Raw genomic sequence first — 12,987 nt, 5'->3', positions numbered from 1 at the left:
GGTGGGGGTAATGTTAATTTATAATCTGCTAGATGGTGGGGGTAATGTTAATTTATAATCTGCTAGATGGTGGGTGTAACGTTAATTTATAATCTGCTAGATGGTGGGTGTAACGTTAATTTATAATCTGCTAGATGGTGGGTGTAATGTTAATTTATAATCTGCTAGATGGTGGGTGTAATGTTAATTTATAATCTGCTAGATGGTGGGTGTAACGTTAATTTATAATCTGCTAGATGGTGGGTGTAATGTTAATTTATAATCTGCTAGATGGTGGGTGTAACGTTAATTTATAATCTGCTAGATGGTGGGTGTAACGTTAATTTATAATCTGCTAGATGGTGGGTGTAATGTTAATTTATAATCTGCTAGATGGTGGGGGTAATGTTAATTTATAATCTGCTAGATGGTGGGTGTAACGTTAATTTATAATCTGCTAGATGGTGGGTGTAACGTTAATTTATAATCTGCTAGATGGTGGGTGTAATGTTAATTTATAATCTGCTAGATGGTGGGTGTAACGTTAATTTATAATCTGCTAGATGGTGGGTGTAACGTTAATTTATAATCTGCTAGATGGTGGGTGTAATGTTAATTTATAATCTGCTAGATGGTGGGTGTAACGTTAATTTATAATCTGCTAGATGGTGGGTGTAATGTTAATTTATAATCTGCTAGATGGTGGGTGTAATGTTAATTTATAATCTGCTAGATGGTGGGTGTAATGTTAATTTATAATCTGCTAGATGGTGGGTGTAACGTTAATTTATAATCTGCTAGATGGTGGGTGTAACGTTAATTTATAATCTGCTAGATGGTGGGTGTAACGTTAATTTATAATCTGCTAGATGGTGGGTGTAACGTTAAGTGTAATGTTATAATCTGATGTGGGCTAAATGACAATGGGATGGCCCTGGTGCCCTATAATGATAGGTCATAATGGCAGTAGTTATGGCTGTCTCTGACACACACACCCACCGGACATTACGTACACATTACTCAGCTGTGTATACCACACACACACACACACACACACACACACAGACAGATGCTGCATGGCCCCCGTGCCCTATAATGATCATGATAACGGTAGTGCTTATGGCTGTCTGTGCCATTCCGCTTTGGACTGCCCTTTAACGCGTGCGTACACACACACACACACACACACACACACACACACACACACACACACACACACACACACTCTGAATGGTGCCTAGTCACAGTCACACTCCAGTGTGTCTCTACATCTATGGTATTTGAGAGGCAGTCAGACCCAGTTTCCTTCATTACAGGAGGCCTGATGGGGAGAGGGATGGAGTGTGTAGCCTGAACGGGATGCCTAACCCCTGGGGAGGCAGTGTAATTTACCCCCCGGCCAGAGCGGGGAAATGAGCCCTTGTTTATGAACCCATTAAGGGCTGTGGGGACATGAGCAGCTGCAGGCCCAGATACCGTGGCTCTCTGTCTGACAGCCCTTTTCATCTCTCCTTTCTCATTCACCCTTTCCTCTACCTTTCATCTTCTGTCCATCTTGTCTTACACTCTGTCTGTCAGTCTGTCTGTCAGGTTGTCTGTCTGTCAGGTTGTCTGTCTGTCAGGTTGTCTGTCAGGTTGTCTGTCTGTCTGTCTGTCTGTCTGTCTGTCTGTCTGTCTGTCTGTCTGTCTGTCTGTCTGTCTGTCTGTCAGGTTGTCTGTCTGGCTGTCTGTCTGTCTGGCTGGCTGTCAGGTTGTCTGTCTGTCTGTCTGTCTGTCTGTCTGTCTGTCTGTCTGTCTGTCTGTCTGTCTGTCTGTCTGTCTGTCTGTCTGTCTGTCTGGCTGGCTGTCTGTCTGGCTGGCTGTCTGTCTGGCTGGCTGGCTGCTGCAGTCCTCTGCTTTAAAAATACTTTCCTACTGATAGATAATGAGCTTCCATATGATGGCCCCAACACCACACACACACACACACACACACACACACACACACACACACACACACACACACACACACACACACACACACACACACACACACACACACATTAACATAGACATACATACACACATAAACATAGACATACACACACACACCTCATGTGGCCAGCACGGCAACACTCAATATTTATCCTGCGGTTTCAAGTTAGTTTGGGAAGGTTGATGTCAGGAAGTGGAGAAGATATTAGGATGTATAATTTAATGTTTTGCTCCTTGCTCCATCCCTGCATAAATACTGTTAGAGTGACTTTCTGTTTTAGACATGTGCAGAATGTGGAGAGGACTACTGTGTCGGCTGTTTTGCCAAGTTTCACCAGAAGGGGGCACTGAAGCTCCATAGAATGATCCCCATTCAGGTGAGACAGCACACAGGTTCTCTCTCTCTCGCGCTCTCTCTCTCTCTCTCTCTCTCGCTCTCTCGCTCTCTCTCGTTCTCTTTCTCTCTCGCTCTTTCTCTCTCGCTCTTTCTCTCTCTCTCGCTCTCTTTCTCGCGCTCTCTCTCGCTCTCTCTCGCTCTCTTTCTCTCTCTTGTACTCTCTCTCGCTCTCTCGCTCTCTCGCTCTCTCGCTCCGCTCTCTCTCTCGCTCTCTTGCTCTCTCTCTTGCTCTCTCTCTCGCTCTCTCTCTCGCTCTCTCACTCTCTCTCGCTCTCTGAGTCTGGCAAACAGGCACACTCATCCACACTTCAGTATGGCATACACATAGCTGAGTCCTATGGCACACACACATAGCTGAGTCCTATGGCACACACACATAGCTGAGTCCTATGGCACACACACATAGCTGAGTCCTATGGCACACACACATAGCTGAGTCCTATGGCACACACACATAGCTGAGTCCTATGGCACACACATCAAATCAAATCAAATCAAATTTATTTTTATATAGCCCTTCGTACATCAGCTGATATTCTCAAAGTGCTGTACAGAAACCCAGCCTAAAACCCCAAACAGCAAGCAAAGCATGTGAAAGAAGCACGGTGGCTAGGAAAAACTCCCTAGGAAAAACTCCCTAGAAAGGCCAAAAACCTAGGAAGAAACCTAGAGAGGAACCAGGCTATGAGGGGTGGCCAGTCCTCTTCTGGCTGTGCAGGGTGGATATTAAAACAGAACATGGTCAAAATGTTAAAATGTTAAAATGTTCATAAATGACCAGCATGGTCAAATAATAATAATCATAGTAGTTGTCGAGGGTGCAACAAGCACGTCCGGTGAACAGGTCAGGGTTCCATAGCCGCAGGCAGAACAGTTGAAACTGGAGCAGCAGCACGGCCAGGTGGACTGGGGACAGCAAGGAGTCATCATACCAGGTAGTCCTGAGGCATGGTCCTAGGGCTCAGGTCCTCCGAGAGAAAGACAGAAAGAGAGAAAGAGAGAATTAGAGAGAGCATATTTAAATACACACAGGACACCGGATAAGACAAGAGAAATACTCCAGATGTAACAGACTGACCCTAGCCCCCCGACACATAAACTACTGCAGCATAAATACTGGAGGCTGAGACAGGAGGGATCAGAAGACACTGTGGCCCCATCCGATGATACCCCCGGACAGGGCCAAACAGGCAGGATATAACCCCACCCACTTTGCCAAAGCACAGCCCCCACACCACTAGAGGGATGTCTCCAACCACCAACTTACCGTCCTAAGACAAGGCCGAGTATAGCCCACAACGATCTCCGCCATGGCACAACCCAAGGGGGGGGGGGGGGGGGGGGGCGCCAACCCAGACAGGAAGACCACGTCAGTGACTCAACCCACTCAAGTGACGCACCCCTCCCATGGACGGCATGGAAGAACACCAGTAGGCCAGTGACTCAGCCTCTGTAAAAGGGTTAGAGGCAGAGAATCCCAGTGGAAAGAGGGGAACCGGCAAGGCAGAGACAGCAAGGGCGGTTCGTTGCTCCAGCCTTTCCGTTCACCTTCACACTCCTGGGCCAGACTATACTTAATCATAGGACCTACTGAAGAGATAAGTCTTCAGTAAAGACTTAAAGGTTGAGACTGAGTCTGCGTCTCTCACATTGGTAGGCAGACCATTCCATAAAAATGGAGCTCTATAGGAGAAAGCCCTACCTCCAGCCGTTTGCTTAGAAATTCTAGGGACAATTAGGAGGCCTGCGTCTTGTGACCGTAGCGTACGTGTAGGTATGTACGGCAGGACCAAATCGGAAAGATAGGTAGGAGCAAGCCCATGTAATGCTTTGTAGGTTAGCAGTAAAACCTTGAAATCAGCCCTTGCCTTAACAGGAAGCCAGTGTAGGGAGGCTAACACTGGAGTAATATGATCAAATTTTTTGGTTCTAGTCAGGATTCTAGCAGCCGTATTTAGCACTAACTGAAGTTTATTTAGTGCTTTATCCGGGTAGCCGGAAAGTAGAGCATTGCAGTAGTCCAGCCTAGAAGTAACAAAAGCATGGATTAATTTTTCTGCGTCATTTTTGGACAGAAAATTTCTGATTTTTGCAATGTTACGTAGATGGAAAAAAGCTGTCCTTGAAACAGTCTTGATATGTTCTTCAAAAGAGAGATCAGGGTCCAGAGTAACGCCGAGGTCCTTCACAGTTTTATTTGAGACGACTGTACAACCATCCAGATTAATTGTCAGATTCAACAGAAGATCTCTTTGTTTCTTGGGACCTAGAACAAGCATCTCTGTTTTGTCCGAGTTTAAAAGTAGAAAGTTTGCAGCCATCCACTTCTTTATGTCTGAAACACAGGCTTCTAGCGAGGGCAATTTTGGGGCTTCACCATGTTTCATTGAAATGTACAGCTGTGTGTCGTCTGCATAGCAGTGAAATTTAACATTATGTTTTCGAATGACATCCCCAAGAGGTAAAATATATAGTGAAAACAATAGTGGTCCTAAAACGGAACCTTGAGGAACACCGAAATTTACAATTGATTTGTCAGAGGACAAACCATTCACAGAGACAAACTGATATCTTTCCGACAGATAAGATCTAAACCAGGCCAGAACTTGTCCATGTAGACCAATTTGGGTTTCCAATCTCTCCAAAAGAATGTGGTGATCGATGGTATCACCACATTAGCTGAGTCCTATGGCACACACATAGCTGAGTCCTATGGCACACACATAGCTGAGTCCTATGGCACACACACATAGCTGAGTCCTATGGCACACACACATAGCTGAGTCCTATGGCACACACACATAGCTGAGTCCTATGGCACACACACATAGCTGAGTCCTATGGCACACACACATAGCTGAGTCCTATGGCACACACACATAGCTGAGTCCTATGGCACACACACATAGCTGAGTCCTATGGCACACACACATAGCTGAGTCCTATGGCACACACACATAGCTGAGTCCTATGGCACACACACATAGCTGAGTCCTATGGCACACACACATAGCTGAGTTCTATGGCACACACATAGCTGAGTCCTATGGCACACACATAGCTGAGTCCTATGGCACACATACATAGCTGAGTCCTATGGCACACACACATAGCTGAGTCCTATGGCACACACATAGCTGAGTCCTATGGCACACACACATAGCTGAGTCCTATGGCACACACACATAGCTGAGTCCTATGGCACACACACATAGCTGAGTCCTATGGCACACACACATAGCTGAGTCCTATGGCACACACACATAGCTGAGTCCTATGGCACACACACATAGCTGAGTCCTATGGCACACACACATAGCTGAGTCCTATGGCACACACACATAGCTGAGTCCTATGGCACACACATAGCTGAGTCCTATGGCACACACACATAGCTGAGTCCTATGGCACACACACATAGCTGAGTCCTATGGCACACACACATAGCTGAGTCCTATGGCAGACACATAGCTGAGTCCTATGGCAGACACATAGCTGAGTCCTATGGCAGACACATAGCTGAGTCCTATGGCAGACACATAGCTGAGTCCTATGGCAGACACATAGCTGAGTCCTATGGCACACACACATAGCTGAGTCCTATGGCACACACACAGTAACAAAATGGAGGTTCTCCAATTAAAAACACAGTCTTTTCTGCCATTGAAATCATTGGGTACAGCTATATATTGTTATGGGCCGTTGTGTTATTTCTCTATTTTCTCTTTGTATTGTTGTGAAGGACCTGTTGTTTACGAAGCATGTGACAAATAAAAATATATTTTTAGTTCTTTATTATATAACCTTTGAGAACTAACAATGTTTGAGCAAAAGGACACAGCATTAGCCATGGCAAAATATGTAGAATCACAGGAAATTAGCTTTAAAACGGCAACATTTTCTCTCAGCTGCATGGCAAAATGTGTAGGATTGCAGGAAATTAGCTTTAAAACTGCAAAAATGTACCTCGCCGCCATGGAGAAATGTGTCGAATTGTAGGAAATTGTCTCTACACCGCCAAGATGGGGTCTTTCAAAATCCAGCACCGCCGACCGTGCCCCTGCCACGCCCCCTGCCCGCCCACCACCTAAGGCCTTTTTCGATCCAGAAGAAAACCTGAAAAATTAACCACGCTTGATCACATGCCCTCACACTGATTACACACACCTGCACCGGGATGTACTGGAGGGAAAACAGTACACACACACACACACACACACACACGCAAACATGCATACACACACACACACACACACACACACACACACACACACACACACACACACACACACAAAAGAAAACACACACGCACAGTCACACACACGGTCACATACACACACACACTTCGGTGCTTAGTGAGTAGAATGGTTGAAACGGTGGAACAGAACAGAGTTGGTTTAACAGCTGGCAGTGGAGCAGAGCAGAGTGTGGTGTTGATGGAAGACCTCTGGGTCAGGACCACGCCCCCTGCCAGGTTGCCACTCCATCTAGACTAGCTGTGTCCTCTGGGCGCTAACATAAACTTGCATACAGTGCTGTTCTGTTACTGTACAGGTAGATAGTGTGTTAGCATACAGTGCTGTTCTGTTACTGTAGAGGTAGATAGTGTTAGCATACAGCACTGTTCTGTTACTGTAGAGGCTAGTCAGAGTGTTAGCATACAGTGCTGTTCTGTTACTGTAGAGGTAGATAGTGTTAGCATACAGTGCTGTTCTGTTACTGTAGAGGCTAGTCAGAGTGTTAGCATACAGTGCTGTTCTGTTACTGTAGAGGCTAGTCAGAGTGTTAGCATACAGCACTGTTCTGTTACTGTAGAGGCTAGTCAGAGTGTTAGCATACAGCACTGTTCTGTTACTGTAGAGGCTAGTCAGAGTGTTAGCATACAGCACTGTTCTGTTACTGTAGAGGTAGATGGTGTTAGCATACAGTGCTGTTCTGTTACTGTACAGGTAGATAGTGTTAGCATACAGCACTGTTCTGTTACTGTAGAGGCTAGTCAGAGTGTTAGCATACAGCACTGTTCTGTTACTGTAGAGGTAGATAGTGTTAGCATACAGTGCTGTTCTGTTACTGTAGAGGTAGATAGAGTGTTAGCATACAGTGCTGTTCTGTTACTGTAGAGGCTAGTCAGAGTGTTAGCATACAGTGCTGTTCTGTTACTGTAGAGGCTAGTCAGAGTGTTAGCATACAGCACTGTTCTGTTACTGTAGAGGCTAGTCAGAGTGTTAGCATACAGTGCTGTTCTGTTACTGTAAAGGTAGATAGTGTTAGCATACAGTGCTGTTCTGTTACTGTAGAGGTAGATAGTGTTAGCATACAGTGCTGTTCTGTTACTGTAGAGGCTAGTCAGAGTGTTAGCATACAGCACTGTTCTGTTACTGTAGAGGCTACTCAGAGTGTTAGCATACAGCACTTTTCTGTTACTGTAGAGGCTAGTCAGAGTGTTAGCATACAGTGCTGTTCTGTTACTGAAGAGGCTAGTCAGAGTGTTAGCATACAGCACTGTTCTGTTACTGTAGAGGCTAGTCAGAGTGTTAGCATACAGCACCATAGCTAAATGCTACACATACACAATACGGGGATCGCATCAGTTTCAATTACACATAAACTGTTGAAGAATGGAGATGACCTCAAAATAGAGATGGCCTCAAAATGGAGATGGTCTCGAGATGGCCTCAAAATGGAGATGGCCTCGTGATGGCCTCAAAATGGAGATGGCCTCGTGATGGCCTCAAAATGGAGATGGCCTCAAAATGGAGATGGCCTCGTGATGGCCTCAAAATGGAGATGGACTCAAAATGGAGATGACCTCAAAAAGGAGATGGCCTCAAAATGGGCTTCAGGTTGGCTAGTGTCCCCATACAGCAGCAGGGACATTCATAAGTTAACACTGAATTGTGTGTGTGTGTGTGTGTGTGTGTGTGTGTGTGTGTTTGAACAATGGGCATGCATGTTTATGTTGATGTCTGAGAGTGTTTTTACTCGATGGAGTATCCATCTCTGTCTCTATTTGTTTCTCTGTCTCTGTGGTGTGTCTGTCTCTATCTCTGTGGTGTGTCTGTCTCTATCTCTGTGGTGTGTCTGTCTCTATTTCTGTCTCTATCTCTGTGGTGTCTGTCTCTGTGGTGTGTCTATCTCTATTTCTGTCTCTATCTCTGTGGTGTCTGTCTCTGTGGTGTGTCTATCTCTATTTCTGTCTCTATCTCTGTGGTGTCTGTCTCTGTGGTGTGTCTGTCTCTATTTCTGTCTCTATCTCTGTGGTGTCTGTCTCTGTGGTGTGTCTGTCTCTATCTCTGTGGTGTGTCTGTCTCTATTTCTGTCTCTATCTCTGTGGTGTGTCTGTCTCTATTTCTGTCTCTATCTCTGTGGTGTCTCTATCTCTGTGGTGTGTCTGTCTCTATCTCTGTGGTGTGTCTGTCTCTATTTCTGTATCTATCTCTGTGGTGTCTCTATCTCTGTGGTGTGTCTGTCTCTATCTCTGTAGTGTCTCTGTCTCTATTTCTGTCTCTATCTCTGTGGTGTCTCTGTCTCTGTGTTGTCTCTGTCTCTATCTCTGTAGTGTCTCTGTCTCTATTTCTGTCTCTATCTCTGTGGTGTCTCTATCTCTGTGGTGTGTCTGTCTCTATCTCTGTAGTGTCTCTGTCTCTATTTCTGTCTCTATCTCTGTGGTGTCTCTGTCTCTGTGTTGTCTCTGTCTCTATCTCTGTGGTGTCTCTGTCTCTGTGTTGTCTCTGTCTCTATCTCTGTGTTGTCTCTGTCTCTAGCTCTGTCTCTATTTGTTTCTCTGTGGTGTCTCTCTTGCTGTCTCTGTGGTGTCGCTGTCTCTCTATCTCTGTTTCTGTAGTCTCTCTGTCTCTATTTCTATCTCTGTCTCTGTAATGTCTCTGTAGTGTCTCTGTCTCTATCTCTGTCTGTCTCCGTCTCTATCTCTGTCTCTGTAGTGTCTCTGTCTCTATCTCTGACTGTCTCCATCTCTGTGTCTTTCTCTATCTCTGTCTCTGTGTCTTTCTCTATCTCTATGTCTATCTCTTTGTCTATCTCTATGTCTTTCTCTATCTCTATCTGTCTCTATCTTTGTCTCTCTCTATCTCTGTCTATATCTCTGTCTCTATCTCTCTCTATCTCTGTCTATATCTCTGTCTCTCTCTATCTCTGTCTATATCTCTGTCTCTATCTCTCTCTATCTCTGTCTATATCTCTCTCTATCTCTGTCTATATCTCTGTCTCTATCTCTCTCTATCTCTGTCTATATCTCTGTCTCTATCTCTCTCTATCTCTGTCTATATCTCTGTCTCTATCTCTCTCTATCTCTGTCTCTATCTCTCTCTATCTCTGTCTCTATCTCTGTCTCTCTCTGTCTATATCTCTGTCTCTATCTCTCTTTATCTCTGTCTATATCTCTGTCTCTATCTCTGTCTATATCTCTGTCTCTATCTCTCTCTATCTCTGTCTATATCTCTGTCTCTATCTCTCTCTATCTCTGTCTATATCTCTGTCTCTATCTCTCTCTATCTCTGTCTATATCTCTGTCTCTATCTCTCTCTATCTCTGTCTCTATCTCTCTCTATCTCTGTCTCTATCTCTGTCTCTCTCTGTCTATATCTCTGTCTCTATCTCTCTTTATCTCTGTCTATATCTCTGTCTCTATCTCTGTCTATATCTCTGTCTATATCTCTATCTCTGTCTATATCTCTGTCTCTATCTCTCTCTATCTCTGTCTATATCTCTGTCTCTATCTCTCTCTATCTCTATCTCTGTCTCTATCTCTGTCTATATCTCTCTCTCTCTCTGTCTCTATCTCTCTCTATCTCTGTCTCTATCTCTCTCTATCTCTGTCTATATCTCTGTCTCTATCTCTCTCTATCTCTGTCTATATCTCTGTCGCTATCTCTCTCTATCTCTGTCTATATCTCTGTCTCTATCTCTCTCTATCTCTGTCTATATCTCTGTCTCTATCTCTCTCTATCTCTGTCTCTATCTCTCTCTATCTCTGTCTATATCTCTGTCTCTATCTCTCTCTATCTCTGTCTCTATCTCTGTCTATATCTCTGTCTCTCTCTATCTCTGTCTATATCTCTGTCTCTATCTCTCTCTATCTCTGTAGTGTCTCTGTCTCTATCTCTGACTGTCTCCATCTCTGTGTCTTTCTCTATCTCTGTCTCTGTGTCTTTCTCTATCTCTATGTCTATCTCTATGTCTATCTCTATGTCTTTCTCTATCTCTATCTGTCTCTATCTTTGTCTCTGTGTCTTATCTCTGTCTCTTTCTCTATCTTTGTCTCTGTGTCTTATCTCTGTCTCTTTCTCTATCTTTGTTTCTGTCTATATCTCTGTCTCTCTCTATCTCTGTCTATATCTCTGTCTCTATCTCTCTCTATCTCTGTCTATATCTCTGTCTCTATCTCTCTCTATCTCTGTCTATATCTCTGTCTCTATCTCTCTCTATCTCTGTCTATATCTCTGTCTCTATCTCTCTCTATCTCTGTCTATATCTCTGTCTCTATCTCTCTCTATCTCTGTCTATATCTCTGTCTCTATCTCTCTCTATCTCTGTCTATATCTCTGTCTCTATCTCTGTCTCTATCTCTCTCTATCTCTGTCTATATCTCTGTCTCTCTCTATCTCTGTCTATATCTCTGTCTCTATCTCTCTCTATCTCTGTCTATATCTCTGTCTCTCTCTATCTCTGTCTATATCTCTGTCTCTATCTCTCTCTATCTCTGTCTATATCTCTGTCTCTATCTCTCTCTATCTCTGTCTATATCTCTGTCTCTATCTCTCTCTATCTCTGTCTATATCTCTGTCTCTATCTCTCTCTATCTCTCTCTATCTCTGTCTATATCTCTGTCTCTATCTCTCTCTATCTCTGTCTATATCTCTGTCTCTATCTCTCTCTCTCTGTCTATATCTCTGTCTCTATCTCTCTCTATCTCTGTCCAAATCTCTGTCTCTATCTCTCTCTATCTCTGTCTATATCTCTGTCTCTATCTCTCTCTATCTCTGTCTATATCTCTGTCTCTATCTCTCTCTATCTCTGTCTCTATCTCTCTCTATCTCTGTCTCTATCTCCGTCTCTCTCTGTCTATATCTCTGTCTCTATCTCTCTCTATCTCTGTCTATATCTCTGTCTCTATCTCTCTCTATCTCTGTCTCTATCTCTGTCTCTATCTCTGTCTATATCTCTGTCTCTATCTCTCTCTATCTCTGTCTATATCTCTGTCTCTATCTCTCTCTATCTCTGTCTATATCTCTGTCTCTATCTCTCTCTATCTCTGTCTATATCTCTGTCTCTATCTCTATCTCTCTCTATCTCTGTCTCTATCTCTCTCTATCTCTGTCTCTATCTCTGTCTCTCTCTGTCTATATCTCTGTCTCTATCTCTCTTTATCTCTGTCTATATCTCTGTCTCTATCTCTGTCTATATCTCTGTCTATATCTCTGTCTCTATCTCTGTCTATATCTCTGTCTCTATCTCTCTCTATCTCTGTCTATATCTCTGTCTCTATCTCTCTCTATCTCTGTCTCTATCTCTGTCTCTATCTCTGTCTATATCTCTCTCTATCTCTGTCTCTATCTCTCTCTATCTCTGTCTCTATCTCTCTCTATCTCTGTCTATATCTCTGTCTCTATCTCTCTCTATCTCTGTCTATATCTCTGTCGCTATCTCTCTCTATCTCTGTCTATATCTCTGTCTCTATCTCTCTCTATCTCTGTCTATATCTCTGTCTCTATCTCTCTCTATCTCTGTCTATATCTCTGTCTCTATCTCTCTCTATCTCTGTCTCTATCTCTGTCTATATCTCTGTCTCTCTCTATCTCTGTCTATATCTCTGTCTCTATCTCTCTCTATCTCTGTCTATATCTCTGTCTCTATCTCTCTCTATCTCTCTCTCTATCTCTGTCTATATCTCTGTCTCTATCTCTCTCTATCTCTGTCTCTATCTCTCTCTATCTCTGTCTCTATCTCTCTCTATCTCTGTCTCTATCTCTCTCTATCTCTGTCTCTATCTCTGTCTCTCTCTGTCTATATCTCTGTCTCTATCTCTCTTTATCTCTGTCTATATCTCTGTCTCTATCTCTGTCTATATCTCTGTCTATATCTCTGTCTATATCTCTGTCTCTATCTCTCTCTATCTCTGTCTATATCTCTCTCTATCTCTCTCTATCTCTGTCTCTATCTCTGTCTCTATCTCTGTCTATATCTCTCTCTATCTCTGTCTCTATCTCTCTCTATCTCTGTCTCTATCTCTCTCTATCTCTGTCTATATCTCTGTCTCTATCTCTCTCTATCTCTGTCTATATCTCTGTCGCTATCTCTCTCTATCTCTGTCTATATCTCTGTCTCTATCTCTCTCTATCTCTGTCTATATCTCTGTCTCTATCTCTCTCTATCTCTGTCTCTATCTCTCTCTATCTCTGTCTATATCTCTGTCTCTATCTCTCTCTATCTCTGTCTATATCTCTGTCTCTATCTCTCTCTCTCTGTCTCTCTCTATCTCTGTCTATATCTCTGTCTCTATCTCTCTCTATCTCTGTAGTGTCTCTGTCTCTATCTCTGACTGTCTCCATCTCTGTGTCTTTCTCTATCTCTGTCTCTGTGTCTTTCTCTATCTCTATGTCTATCTCTATGTCTATCTC

General features: G+C 43.6%; 1 protein-coding gene across 1 annotated transcript in view; it reads left to right on the top strand.

Annotated features, from left to right (window-relative positions):
* LOC106609378 (uncharacterized) overlaps window positions 1-12,987 on the top strand; it is a 66,209-nt gene that overhangs the window by 14,490 nt on the left and 38,732 nt on the right. The window contains exon 3 of the mRNA XM_045724819.2: window positions 2,235-2,330. Coding sequence (XP_045580775.2) covers window positions 2,316-2,330 — 15 coding nt within the window. The 5' untranslated portion in view covers window positions 2,235-2,315. The remainder of the gene's footprint in view (window positions 1-2,234; window positions 2,331-12,987) is intronic.

This window comes from Salmo salar, chromosome 09 (assembly GCF_965601325.2).
Source record: "Salmo salar chromosome 09, fSalSal1, whole genome shotgun sequence".
Taxonomy (NCBI): Eukaryota; Metazoa; Chordata; class Actinopteri; order Salmoniformes; family Salmonidae; genus Salmo; species Salmo salar.
The sequence above is the reverse complement of the archived record's forward strand: the minus strand, read 5'-3'. Positions and strand labels throughout refer to the sequence as shown.